Here is a 15,416-nt window from a genome sequence, read left to right as displayed (position 1 = left end):
CTTCTTCCGTGCAGAGTTCTCTCTCTGTAGGGTTGTCTTCCTCCCGGGGCTGGTCGGGGACTACTTCTTCGGTATTGGCGGGGGGTAAAGGCATGTCAGCTCTCTCCTGGTCCCCACCGTGAGCTTGGTCAGTTACATTAGAACCCACTAGGGCCTCTGTGGTCGGGGTAACCTGGTCGTTAAGGTCAGACATAATTTTACTTTCTACTTTTACCGCGTTTACCGTTTGTAGAAGGCTAGGTAGTTGACTGACAGCGTAATCCTCTAAGTACGGAGGTGGCTGTCGTCTGCGCCGCGGGCGTTCTACGTTAGGAGGACCGTTTCGTGGAGTGTTCATCATAGGCCATTTCAATATTAATAACACTATATTAATATTACACTAGTTACCCTCCGGCTCGAAGGACCAATTGTAACTGAGGGGTACAATTCCCTGACTGTATTGATAAGTATGGTATCATTAAACCACTACCGCTTTATGTACTTTAACTACTGGCCACACAGTACATGATATAGATATGATGAACACTTTCCCACCATGAAACCAAGTCCACACAAATGTATAAGTCGAATATTTAATATATAGCAAAGGGTATATACAACGTTCACGTAATGACATTTATGATTTGAATGCACTTGTAAGGCAAATGAGTATTCGTAGGCAAATCAATATTGAATGTCCAATCTCTGGTTACGCAGGAAGCAAGTATACAACCTGGTTCTTTAGGGAACTATAGCGATGGTACTTAATGATTATAGCTGGATATACTAAAGGGGGGTCCTGCTGGTTGTAAGTCAGTAGGGGGGGGGGGGGGGGGGGTTAGGAGAGCCGCTGGCGATATCCCATCTGGCCAACGATTTCTTGGGAGAATTCAGAGTGCTGAACACGGTGCCCACAGAACCTTGGTCCACAGATGAATACCGTTGGGCCCTCTTGTAGACGGTAGCTGCCGGTCCACAACGAAGAGACGTGAGGCGACCTCACTCGGGTTAGAGCGCCGTCTCACCTGGACTCCTCTCGGGGGTAGTTCCAACACTCACCAGTGTTGGCTGTTATCCATGGCATAATCAAAGCACCCAAAGCAAGTAGATAATCCAAGCCGTGTAGGGCTCGCCGTCGTCCGGGTAAGGTAATCCAATGTGCAGGTCCACTCGTCCTAGCCCAGAACTCCTCGGATGAAAGCACCACACGTGGTCTGCCCAGCCTGGTTAAGACTCTAGATAACGCGAGGAAAACGATGGGGGTACTGCTCACTTTATAACTCTAACCGAACGATGCACCATACATAATAGACTATTATTAACTTAATAGAAATACGTCCCACTCGACGGTATAGTGCCAAACTATGACAATTCAACTATTAATCCACACGATGTCTCAATGCCATTCTGAGGCCAAGTTGACCATACTGCACCACACGTGTATCGTGGGTGAGGCTTAACGTCTTGCCACTAGGTTGGAGGGTAAAGAACTAAGGGCTAAGGGACTAAAAGGAAGTTCTACTTTACTTGCGCCATATATATATGCGCTGTGAACAAATAGTACCATTCGTATTTCGCCAGACGTATTCCTACGCGGAACCGGGCTAGTAACGACATGTTCGTCGGCACGATTGAACTTGAACCAAGGGGCTTGGCTGCTGGCGCCAAGTTCTTGTCCAATGAGAGAATGAAACTATTATGGGCTGTTAGTAGACTAAAGGGATATTCAGTGTATATGTACAAGGAATATACAAGGGATATCAAACGATATACAAATACTATTAAATATATATCCATAAATAAATATATATATTCGGTTTAATCTGATCCTTCACAACAGACACCAATACTGGAAATCGCGATCAGACAATTGGAATATTCAATTGAAGCTTCGAATTCCAAAAAAATTATCAAAGGTCAGCCCTACTAGGGTGTGCATATTTTTAAATACAATATATATCGAATTAAAGCCCTATCTGTTGCCTGTCTATTGCCGTTTCAGGCGATAAAATCCGTTCATCGGTTCTCGAGTTACATGCCGATATGTGAGGCGTGCGCCGAAGTACACAGCAGACTTTTATTCACTGTCAAATATGGAAAAAAACCTGAATAATACCGTAATTTATATTCTACTTTGGTTCATTGCAATTTACTCAAGCATAGTAATGGACACAATATTTCTGACACTGGGAATACATTCCCAGAGGTCCATAGATGTCCCTAGATACCAAGAACATGTAAATGGACCTTGTAGAAGTGGAGCAATCTTTAATTTACTTGGGTATGTACTTTTCTGTGAATTTTCTGAAAATATGGCTAGGGCTGAGGTTAAAGGAACACACCAACATTATGGGAAATGCGCTTACTGTCTTAGTGTCTTCTCCAGAGTCAGACAAGCGGGACCAATTTCCTCTCTGTGCGTTCAGTAGAAAGCTATCCGGCTGCAAGCTAGCCTAGCTTTAGCACAAAGGAATGGAATTGGAAGCGGATACGGACCACTAGCCTAGTTTAAAACTCCAGGGCCCTCATTCATCAACGTGGACGTAGAATATGTTCTATTTCCACACGTAAGCACAGAATGTAGAATCAGTGCACGCACAGAAAAATCGGGATTCATCAACCGTGCGTACACAGGTCCTATGCTCCTCCGTGTTGATGAATACCACTTTGTTCTACCGTCAATGCTTGTGCATGATTATCCATATATGGTCATGAAAGTGATGAAACACCCCCCATGGGATGTGAAATAATGGACTGACCCGAGCGGAACTCTGAGAAACTTCACGGAGATTGTTCACTGCTGTCGAACCAAGAAGACACAACGCGTGTTATGGGATAAATAAAAGGCGGACTTGTAAACGGTGATGTCAGATATCAACGGCTCCCTAAGACCATTGCTGCAATTCTGCCTGGACAGCTCAAAATACTAATAAAGACCGTTCGTTGACCACTGTTTGGCGTTGGTTGTGTGTCATTATAACCGTGCTGTAATATGAATGCCTTTATTAGTTGTGTTCGATTGGCTATATGATCTTTAGAGGCATCTATTTTGTTGTCGGTATTACCGACAACAAAATAGATGCCTCTAAAAATCATATACTATTAGGTAGCCTATATGGATTACATATAATAGCTGCCATAGCCTACATTATGCAACAGTAACTTGCGCATACCAGTGTATGCGACGGACCAGTATATACCTTATATCATATCATATTCATATAATAGTTTACTCTATCAGCATACCAGCATGTAAGATCCTCCTCGCGGCCCTCGCAGGAATGGGAGTGGCTGGCTCTGCGCTGACATGGTTGTCATCATACCTCAATGACCGCTCCTACCAAGTGTCATGGAGAGGGACCCTGTCGGCCACCCGCCCCCTGCGGACGGGTGTCCCCCAGGGCTCGGTTTTAGGACCCCTTCTCTTCTCCCTCTACACTAAATCACTGGGTAACATTATCACGTCTCATGGCTTCTCCTACCACTGTTATGCCGATGATACTCAACTCTTCCTCTCCTTCCCTCCCTCAGATATCCACGTCTCTGAGCGGATCTCGGCCTGTCTGTCCGACATCTCCGCCTGGATGACGACCAACCACCTCAAACTGAACCTAAGCAAAACAGAATTGCTCCACCTGCCGGCCAAATCCTCCCCCCTGACCGACCTTTCCATCACAGTCGAGAATGCAGCTGTGACCGCGTCCCCGACCGCCAAGAACCTTGGTGTTGTCCTCGACGACCAGTTGAACTTCTCTGCTCACATCGCAGCGACAACCAGAACCTGCCGATTCCTACTGAGCAACGTCAGAAGGATACGCCCCTTCCTGACAAAAGAAGCCACCCAACTCCTCGTCCAATCAACAGTCATCTCCCGCCTCGACTACTGCAACGCACTGCTCGCTGGCCTCCCGGCCACTGCCACTAAGCCTCTTCAACTCATTCAGAACGCAGCGGCCCGCCTGATCTCAAACCTACCGAAGTCGGCCCATGTCACCCCACTTCTTAGGGACCTGCACTGGCTCCCCATTGCTGCACGAATCCGCTTCAAGGCCCTTGACCTAGCATACCGTGCGGCAAAGGGAACTGCTCCCGCCTACCTCCGGTCAATGGTCTCTAACTACACACCCTCAAGACCCCTACGCTCTGCATCTTCTGGCCGCCTCAGACCTACTCCTATCCAAGCTCCGGGAGGGTCATCAAAGAGAAGTCGCCTATTCTCAGTCCTTGCCCCACAATGGTGGAATGAACTACCCACCCCAGTTAGGACAGCCGAAACACGTCCAATCTTTCGCCGTCGACTAAAGACTCACTTCTTCAACCATTATCTGAATTAAAAAAAAAAAAAAAAAAAAATCTAACCCTAACTAACCATACTGTCATGCACTTGTCCTAATAAACTAACCTACACTGTAGCACTCAACACTTTGATGAACATTGTTACTCAGCTGATAGAGTTGTGCTCTTCCTGATGGCTTGTCGTACAGAACTTGTAAGTCGCTTTGGATAAAAGCGTCAGCTAAATGACTAAATGTAAATGTAAATGTAATATGTTCTTTGTTAGAACTCAACTCGTTATTATTTTGCACATAGATTGCAGAAATACGGGAACGTTTTGATTTACATTAAAAGGCTTTGACATTGTAAAACTAAATACGTGGAATCCTGTAAGCATAATACAAGTCATATCACCCACACGATATGCTCTGTGTCCAGAGCATGTATGCTTTTCATTCATTTAAGACACATTATTGCAAGGGTTTTGTAATACACATACACCCTGGTGTCATTGCAATGCGTTTTTTTATTCTTATACAGTAAAAAGGGGGAAGAACACTATATCGTGGGTGTTCATATGACTTGTATTCTGCTTACAGCTTCGAAATTCCACTTGTTTCGTTTAACGTAAAGTCTTTTAAATATAATCAAAACGTTCCCGTGTTTCTGCGGTCTGTGCGCAAAATAATAACGAGTTGAGCTATGCGGAGTTAATTCCGATAACGCTATATAAACCATGCTGCATTCATTCTGAGAGAAAGATCTATTATTCCAAATGCTATTTATAGGGTTTTGACCATAATTACACTACTGTTGCTATTTTACAATGAACTATAATGAATTACGGTTCATACAGAACATGCCAGTGTTGAAACTAATGCACAGAAGCTCATTTCCTTGTTGTAATAATATATTCTACCACTGGGCGTCAGCTAAGGCTACGTTTAGACGAGCGTTTTGTGAACAGAAACCGCAAAAGTCGTCTTGCGGTTTCACTTTTAATTTTGCGTTTAGACGAGCGTTTTGGGGTGGAATTCTCTGTGCAGACGAGGCTGTAACGACGGAGCACCGCTGTCACACGATTGGCGCATATGTCACATGACGTGCTGTGAAGACCCGCCCTACTCTGCCTCTGATTCGCAGACTGTGGATGGGGAATGTGATTGGACCAAAGCAGAGTCACTCACAGACAGTGGGTCCACTCACGCCGCGGGACAGATTCTTGTGTATTTAACCCTTTCACTGCCACACGACAGCCGGTTGTGTGATAGTAAAGGGTTAACCTTCTGTCGTGTGGCAGTGAAAGGGTTAAAAGTACTGCTATAACGCTACGTTCAGAACACAGAACGGCGCGAGCCAGTCGAGGCACCTGCTGGCCCTGTAATTGGAATGAGTACACTTTAAATGCTTTAACGAGGATCCATTGGAGGGCAAGTCTGGTGCCAGCAGCCGCGGTAATTCCAGCTCCAATAGCGTATCTTAAAACTGGACTGATTCTTGTGTCTTTAAAAGTACTGCCAATGTAGCCTTCAAGTGATCTCCGTTGATATAGTCAGACATACTTGCTTTGTTTACGTCTCGGCTACTGGCGCTTACCTGCTACCTGTGACGTAAGCAGTACGCGCGACCAGAGCCGTGACAACCCTTTCGTCATCGTTTTAACAGATTTATACGGTTTGATAGTTTAGACGAGAGCGCAAAGGTTTTGCGTTTCTAGGAATTCCACCCTGGAAGGTAGTCTCACTTTTTTGCGGTTTCACCCCGTAAAAACGCCGTTTCCGTATAAACGAAAGGCACATCCGTAAAAATATTTTTGCGGATTCACCTGCTAGCGTTTCCGTCTAAACGGGGCCTAAGTGTGCTCCGAGCTGTGCGTAAATATAAGCACTAAGTCAAGTTCAAGTTGAAATTGATGAATCCCACTCTTTGCTTAGAAATGATCGTACGCACAGGTTAAGCACAAATCTGTGCGTAAGACACGTTGATGAATGAGGGCCCAGGAGAGGTGGCTTTGGCCAACAGCTAGGCTAGCTAGTCTGTATCCGCTTCCATTAATTTATGCTAAGCTGATATCTTTATTATTTATTTATCTCTATATTTCTATTTTCATTTATATTGCCCTGCCTGTACCCCCCCCTCTCCTGTGCTGTATATGAATCCCCTGAATTTCCCCAAGGGGATTCATAAAGGAACATCTATCTTATTTTTGGCCTTTTCAAAATAAAAGTATTGTATGATACGATCATCACAGTCCATGGTTCGTATTGTCCTATTTTAGTATCGTGGTGTATCGTGTCACGATATATAACGTTAGACACCACAGATTTAAATACAAGTTTTTTTTTTTTTTTTTTATTATTATCTCCCATCCCACCCTTCCTGGTTGTTGCGCACTTTCCCCTACTGTTGGTCCGGGAGACCGGAGACTGTCACATGCTTTCCTCCGACGCATGTGCAGCCTGCCGGCAGGCCAGCCTGGCCGTGCAGATTCTCACCGGGGAGAGTGTAGCGTGTGGGAGGCCACACTATCTCTTCCTAGATCCTACCCTTGCTGAGCAGGCGCCCCGACCGAACTGTAGGGGTCGCTGTCCACAACGCCCAGGACCCACCCTTCAGCTTTCCCACCCTCTAATACTGCCAATTGTATTAGTGTGAGCGGCCAGCCAAGCTGATAGCAACGCCGGGAGCTGGATTCGAACAGGCGAATCCAGCTTCTCCGGCGTTGGTGACGAACGCAATCTCCGCTACGCCACCTGACCGCCCCGTGTATTGTTATTATACAGCACAAATACAGTACAACGAAAATGAGTTTGGCATCCAATCAGAGTGCAAATGTAACAGTAAAGCAAACAGTAAAGTGTAATAGTAATATACAATGTACAGGTGATTAGGGCTGACCTTCGAATTTTTTTGGCAATCTTTCTTTTTATTAATTTTTTTTCTTTTTTTGATTATCTTTTTCCCCCTCCTTCTTTTTCCGATTTTTCTCCCATCCCACTGTTAGTCGTTATGCCAATTCCCAACCCCTTTCCTGGTTGTTGCACACTTTCCCCTACTGTTGGTCCGAGAGGCCGGAGACTGTCACATGCTTTCCTCCGACGCATGTGCAGCCAGCCGGCAGCCAGCCTGGCCGCGCAGATTCTCACCGGGAGAGTGTAACGTGTGGAAGGTCGCACTACCTCTCTCCAGATCCTACCCTTGCTGAGCAGGCGCCCCGACCGAACTGTAGGGGTCGCTGTCCACAACGCCCAGGACCCACCCACGGCTCCCCTCCCCCTAACTCAGCCAAACGAGTTAGTATAGCGATCAGCCCGAGCCAAGGCAATGCTGACTCTCCGGGAGTCGAGACAGCAGCCTCTTGCATTGGTGACGAGCACAATCTCCGCTACGCCACCTGACCGCTATTCTTTTTAAAATATTTTTTTTTATGTTGTGGGACTTGTACAGCACTTTGTTCAACTTTGTCAGTGCTGTAAAGTTTAAACCTTTTAAAATCTTAGACAAACGAAACACTTTGCTTTCATGAAATATTGTAAGCCGTCATTTGAGGCTTTATAAAAGCAGCACAATGAACACAAATCTGTCGGTGCAGAGTCCGACCTCATCTTAAATAACAAACAGCATTGCTTGTTGTAGTTAACAAAGAGAGGCAGAGTTGATTTTTCAAAAAAAAAAAAAAATTCCCATTCGAATCCCATGACCATCAAACGAAGCTTCGAAGTATTTAAGACAGCCCTACAGGTGCTTAAACAGGTATAAAATAGGGGTGGACGGTATATAAAGGTATACACGGTATGAATTTGCGCTACGGTATGGATTTTGACTATACCTTGTGACCGGTAGACTAGAGCAGCTCTAAAGTAGCAATGACGTTAACGTTACTTGACGATTCACTCGACGTTTGCAGTGTTTAATTGTACGGCGTTTTTCTCCACTTGCTCACGGACCGCTAAGCTAACGTTCTAACATGACTCTGCGGCACCAGTTCCATTAGTGAGGAAAGGGGGGGGGGTTATATTCACGAGGCTTGACAACAGAGCTTCAAAGATAACTTCACATTTATTGGCTATTCGTTTCTTTATATCGCTTTATCAGGCTGCTCCCGTTTCCAACTCTGTGTTGACAATGACATCCTGGTGTGACATCATCAACTACGGCAACTTAGGACGCTCAACGCTCAAACCTCAAACCTATTACATCACTCTCTCTCTCTCTCTCTCTCTCTCTCTCTCTCTCTCTCTCTCTCTCTCTCTCTACGTTGTCAAACATGTACACTAAAGTTAAGTTATGTTGGAGTTTTATTGTGTTTGAGTTGTTTGAGGGAAAGAAACCTCCTGTCCTGCTGTAGTTCTTATTTTCACTTTGTGCCGCTTGATTTGATTGTATTTCATGAAAAAAGTGTTTTTCAGAGATGGAAGTAACTTGAGAAAAGGTTTTGCATTGCATATTGCAGTTTTGCACAATAAATGTTCTTAAAATACCTCTGTACTATGGGAAATATGTCCTAGTAATACAAGAGTACAGTAATAGCTGCCATACCAGTGTTTTACCCCTTCAGAAGCATTTATATAGACATTTTAAGATAAATATACGTGATAATATATACCGTTACCGTCTATGCTTCAAATTATACCGTGATATACATTTTAGACTATACCGTCCAGCCCTAAAATATATAAATTAGTACTACTGAGTATAGTGCTAATCAGATGTATGTACAAAGTTGTAGTATTAATATGTAGAGTCAAGTGATACAGGTATGAAGACACTATGATAGTAACGTCAAACTGGCCAGCAGCGTAACTAGTAAGAGTTGGTAAGGGATATGTATAGATATAGTATCTACAGATCTAAAAAGGATTATATGCAGGGGTATGTACAGACATATGTGGATGGTTAATATATGGCAAGAATAAATATATATATGGTATATATACAGCATTATTGTACATGCCATCATACTGAGTTATGTGTTATATGCAGATATATATATGTAGGTAGAGGTTACAAATATAAAAAGAATAGTCATAATGCCCATGCACCAATCAACCAGTGATTGTAGAGAGATAAATATAAATTCAATATAACCTGATTTGATGTTATTATTACATCACATATCAGGCCAGGGATTCTCCTCTGACACCTTGCGGTGCTGAATTAACCTTATTCACATGGTGGCCATTTTGCTCTTATGTCATGCTCTGGTTTGGATTCCTTTCCACCAGCGGGAACAGGGCGGAAATAAATCCCAACCTGAGTATGACATAAGAGCAAAATGGCCACCGTGTGAATACCTTGGGTGTGAACAGCCTTGAAAGGAATCCCAACCTGAGTTAGGGCTGGGCGATAAAATGATAACGATAATTATCGCGATATATTTTAACACATTGAGTGCCATGCCCCTTCCGGGAAGTGACCCCTTCCTTGCCGTCCATTAATCCCATGTAAACGTAGTTGTAGTTTGTAGAGCTAAACCTATATTTTATAGTATAGCTTTGGGTCTAATAACGCCTTCGAGTCTCAGTAACTTGCTTCTGGTCAACGTGCAAAAAAACAAATAATTTTTTCATCCTTACATTTCCGTTTTATACCGTTTTGAATATGAATAGTTTGGGTGCTTCTGCGTTTTTGTGTAATTCAATAAACACGGGTTCGAGCCCAGCACCCGGTGTTGCTTCCGGCTTGGCTGGTCGTTCATACTAATACAATTGGCAGTATTAGGGGGTGGGAAAGCCGGTGGGTGGGGATCGGAGGTTGTGGACAGCGACTCCTACAGGTCGGTTGGTGCGCCTGTACAGCAGAATCAGGAAGCAACGGGGGCAGCGTGAGCCTCCCACGCGTTACTCCTCGCCGCTGAGAGATCGCGCTATACAGGTGAAAAGATGCGACAGCTGCCTCCTCGTGTACCGGAGGGGACACGTGATGCAAGGCTTGGTCCACATTGCAGCCGACCAGTGGGAGGCATGGTCTAACAACGTTCGAGACAGGGAAGGGTAGAATTGGATAATACGAAATTGGGATGGGAGAAAAATTGAAAAATGGGGAGAAAAAGTAGATAAAAAAAAAGAATTGTATCCTTCCTCGTGCAGTCCAGGGCTGTACGTTAACTTTTTTTGCACATAGCACTGGTGCTACAGAGGTTGATAGTTTTGTAGCACTGGCCAAAATCTTGTAGCACAAGTATAAAACGTGTTATATTTGTAACAGTCACAAATGTGCCTATTGTATTTGTGTTATTTAGTTGCAGTCAGGGAACAAACTTAAAGTGGAAATGAAGCAGTGCGATAAATACATATTCATAGCATCACATTAGTATTTAGATAAGCCACAGAAGAAGTCACGTTATAAAAATAAGCAGTTTCTAAGAAAAAACGATTTGTTGTGTACATTTCTGAAGCATTTAGCATTATGGGCGCGGCCATTTTGTTGCTGACGTCATGCCGTGGGTTGGGTCTGGCTCTAGTATACACCTACCTGTTGGTTAGATGCAGCTCCCTGCATTCTACTGACCACCTGAGGAGACTTGCACGCAGTAGCACACTGACCTCCAGAGTCTGTAGTTTGCAATGGACAATGGACATTTGGCTGGTAGATTTAAAAAAGGCAGATTTTTTACCAGCCAAAAATTATAAATAGCTTTTTAGTATATCGCCATGTGTTATTATTACTATAATACTCTCATATGCTATTTTCAATTAATATCATAAACAACAAGGAATATTAGCATAATTTTGAGTGGACTGAAGGAATGAGTCAGCGTTAATAGTTTTAAATGCAAATAATTTATTGAAACATAGAAGTGGGGTCGGTTGGGACACACACACACACACACACACAATGGGGGACCCTGATGTAAACAAGACGAAAGTCTTTCTATGGTCTGCATCCCCTTAACAATTGAGCCGTACTGTATTGTACCCATTCTGCAATCTGTTAAATAAAGTTTTCATTCATTCACACTGTTTCAACTCACCACCCCCGCATCATCTAGTCTGTCTTCAAACTTCCACTCCTCTCGACACACACACACCCTTTCCCCAGTCCACACTGTCTCTATGGCTCTGCCTCTGATCAGGATTAGCTTGTTAGCTTATGCTAATGTAACGTTCATTTCGGGCGATGATGCAAAGCGTGTTAGATGCATTTGACCCGTTGTGAGAAAAAAAAAACACCACAGACTTATTTCGGATCGCAAAATAGCCGCACTGCTGTGCAGCCCCGCTCGGCTGAGAGCAGAAGGCAGAAGCACGGTCTGGGGCGGATATGACATCGCGGAGTTGCTATGGGTTTTTTCAAAATAAGAGTATCATATGAACCTGACCGTTGCTAGCTGCCAGAGCCCAGATATTATGACTGGAGCTGCGCTTAGGCGGAAATGAGACCTGTGACAGGATTTTCAAAATAAGAATATCAATATGAACCGAATGCCTATCGCACCAGTGCTACTGAAGTAAATCCATTCATCGCACAGACCGCTGTTGCTGTAGCACGTGCGATATATATGTCGCACTGTACAGCCCTGTCATGCACGCATGCAATGTTGTTTAGACCGGCGCGCCACCCCCCCCCCCCCCCCCCCCCCCCTCCTGCAACCCAACAGCAAACAGCCACACATACAGACACAGAGACAGCGTAGATCGGGGTAGAAATAAATATCAGATCCAAATATTTGATCGCCATTCCAGTTATCCACAGCGATCCTGTCTCCGACGTTGTTGGGCATTGCACTTCAATGGGCGGGCGGGGTCAGTAGTCAAAACCATCCCTACAAGCGTGTGTTTTGCCAGTGTTTAGGACCCGCCCCCACGCTGCAGCTCGGTAGAGAAAATAAACTAACCCATTTCTAACGGGGTGCAATAATGGCCGAAGGCGTTAGAGGGCGGTATAAGACCGTCTGCCAGCTCAGACACATTCAGTACAGCATGCACAAGGTGCCCCGCTGAATTATGAATGGCAATAGCGAATAAAAGAAATACCGCGAGAAAAACGTAGATCTACGTTTCCGGCACTCAACGATCGGGCGACAGAAACATAGTTCTACGTTAACGGCACCGGATGTGTTAACCCATTCTCCGCCATTGACGGATTAAGACGTCATTCCTCGCCATGCTTAATCTGCAAATGACGGATTACGACGTCATCGAGATCAATATTTCAAATTTTCGTCATTGTATTCACATTTCACCCACGGAGCCATGACTGGTGCTGTAGATCTCCACTCAACTCTCCAGCGCTTCAATACCGCCACCGATCGGCGAGTTGCCAAACCGGAAGTGGGGCCGGAAGTGCTTGGTGTCCCCCCTATTCCGTCCGCCACTCGCTATCGCTCCCGGGACTCCATCTCGACACACTGGATAATCGATCCGTTGCCATAACTCAATAAACAACGTTATTTGGACGTATATAGTATTATACAACCCGGAAATGGTTAATCTAGATCAACATCCCATAATAGCGATCTTTTTGCTCCACGCTGATCACCCAACGGTAAGAGGAAGCTGCGGTGAGTTTCAGCGTTTTTGATTATTATTAACCATACAAACTGCTCTGATATATATATCACCCATACTACATAAATGATGTAACGTGGGCCACGGAATTATAAACGACCCCCCCCCCCCCCTTCCGGTCAACATCAGATGATAAGTCATAACGTCTAGGATCATGTACAGTTGAAATTTTGTATCTGGCGTCAATCGCTATCAAACTGCATTTGATGATCTAATGCATAAATGGCTATATCTCACGTTCTATGAAATACAGCAGAAAACGATAAAAACATATTTATACTCTAGACAGTATTTTAGTATGAATGTGTGAATGAAAAAGTGAAACGTTCCTACACCCTGAACGATAGATAATTGATGTTGAATGGGCCATAGTAATGTCAATTTAGCAATACAATTTAAAAAGTTATAGCCCTGCAAAGAAGGTGAACATCTCCATAGACAAATGGAGCTGGCAGAGGATGGTATAAGAAGGGTACAATGCCTGGCGAAGAATGGGTTAATAATCGATATCGATAAAAAAAAATTAAAAAATCAATAAATCTTTTGTGGCAGTTTTAAAACCAGAGACAGTTGGGCGCCCCAGTGGCAAACCACATAGCGCGCTCAGCCGCGACACGGGCGACCCGGGTTCGATTCCCGAACCCGTCGTTATTTCCCGAATGTCTTCCCCCCACTCTGTCTCCCATTCCTCCTCTGTCTCTCCCTACTGGACTGCCCAGTAGAAATAAAGCGATAAAACGCCAAAAAAGAAATCTAAAAAAAAAAAAAAAACAGAGACAGTGGACAGACGTGTCTTTCTTGCCTGCAACTTAAAGTAATGGCTTTTCTTGTCCAAATGACAATACTGACCAAATTGAGATTTCTTTGTCTCTTGTCCATTTATTTTGTTTGCTTTCTAATTTAAAATACAGTTTTAAACCGTCTGTACAGTACAGTAGGCTATGTGTGCTAGCAGAGCTAGTCTCCAGTCGCGAGTCATGGTGCACATTTTTGGTTTGTCCACCAAAAAAGCGCCAAAACATAGAAAAGAAACTAGCAGAGCCAGAACTGTTCAACTCCCCTGGAGCCACAGCCAGCAGAGAAGCCTGTTTACTTTCGCTTTCAAACCAGCTGCAGCCTGAGAACTGGAGTGTGAGGGGCTGTAACACTAAAGATGGCGGCAACGACAAAGAATTGCTGCAAAATAAACATACATCTGTTGTAAAAAAATATATATATATATAATAAACATTTTTAATACTTTAACACATTCCCGCCATAGGTTATATCCATCAATATAGCCAGTCTGCCAGCACTATAACCATATCGTTATCGTGATATCATTTTTGGCCATATCGCCCAGCCCTAACCTGAGTATCACATAAGAGCAAAATGTGTGCAAAAAAAGTTTCCACAAGCCATTCCTAACTGCACTGGCTAAATCCTAAATATGTTTTAGCAAATATTTGAGTCACAGGAGGGCTGAAGATTTATTTTTTTACTTATAGGGGAAGTACTTATAAAGTGTAGGAATGGTCACAGTTTTAACCATGATGTTGAACAGCGATATTTAGACTTAGAATATTTTTTACTTTATTGTAAATGTAATTCATTCAAAATGCAATGCACTGAAAATCGAATGGAAAATTGTGACACGTTGATTTGTTTTTTCAAAATTGATAATGAAAATGAATCGTTCGATAATGGAATCATGGCCCTAATGATCATAATGGAATCACAACATGCCTGGTGATTACCACATAACTGGTCAGTAAAACTGCTTAGGTGGTTTGCTAATGTACAAGACTTTAACATGCATGGAAAACCATGTCTTAAGAATCCTATTAATATCTAATGTCTACCTAATATGGATGACACGGTTGTTGTCTAGGTGACCCAGAAGAGGAAGAGGAGCCCTAGTCTGGACTCTGTGGTGGTTTTGGACTCTGAAGACTATGGAACCGGATCAGATTCAGAAGCGGAGTTAGGATCGGACTCGGGGTCAGAATCCGATTCAGACGGTCTGGAGAACTGGATGATCCTGGGCCGCGGCAACCAGGACGGTGATCACAGCATCTCCCTCAACCTGGAGGGGCAAGGTGACAGCAGCGCAGGTATGTGTGGGTGTGTGTGTGTGGGGGGGAGGGGTATATTCATGTGAAAAATTGGGACTAATTCTATGAATGTAGACCACAGTATCAGGATATGTTCCAACACAAATGAGTGATGTGTTTGACGTCCTGATTTAGTTTCACAAGCTATTTTAGTGTCAAGGTTAGGTAAGGGTTAGGTTAGGGTTAAGGTTAAGGTAAGGGTTAAGGTACATGAGCATAACGGTCATTAACCGGATGAAAATGGGATAGCTGTGTTTTCTTTTCTTTTTTACTTCATGTGGTTCCAAGTGGTCTGCCGTGCCACAATCTGCCCATTTTACATTCTAATTATCTCTCTTTCAACTAGGGCTGACCTTTGAAATTGTTTTTGGAATTCAAAGCTTCAGGGCCAAGATTCTATTTTAATTCGAAGCTTCGAGATAATTTTTTTTTAATATATATATTTTAATAATATTTTTATTATTTAATATTTAATATTTTAATAATATATTTTTAATATATATTTTTTTATGTTGTGGGACTTGTACAGCGCTTTGTTCAACTTTGTCAGTGCTGTAAA

The 15,416-nt window shown here is 43.6% G+C and overlaps 1 protein-coding gene across 2 annotated transcripts in view; it reads left to right on the top strand.

Annotated features, from left to right (window-relative positions):
- zcchc7 (zinc finger, CCHC domain containing 7) overlaps positions 1–15,416 on the top strand; it is a 169,431-nt gene that overhangs the window by 14,359 nt on the left and 139,656 nt on the right. Inside the window, exon 3 of one of the 2 annotated variants that reach the window (XM_084318815.1) lies at positions 14,644–14,857. In XM_084318815.1, the coding sequence (XP_084174941.1) occupies positions 14,644–14,857 (214 nt within the window). Of the gene's footprint in view, positions 1–14,634; positions 14,858–15,416 lie in introns of both variants that reach the window. The other variant, XM_084318814.1, reaches the window with a different exon arrangement.

The sequence above is a fragment of the Notolepis coatsorum genome, assembly GCF_963971535.1.
Source record: "Notolepis coatsorum genome assembly, chromosome: 7".
In the NCBI taxonomy this organism is placed as follows: domain Eukaryota; kingdom Metazoa; phylum Chordata; class Actinopteri; order Aulopiformes; family Paralepididae; genus Notolepis; species Notolepis coatsorum.
Note: the sequence above shows the minus strand (reverse complement) of the source record. Positions and strands in the feature narration are given on the sequence as shown.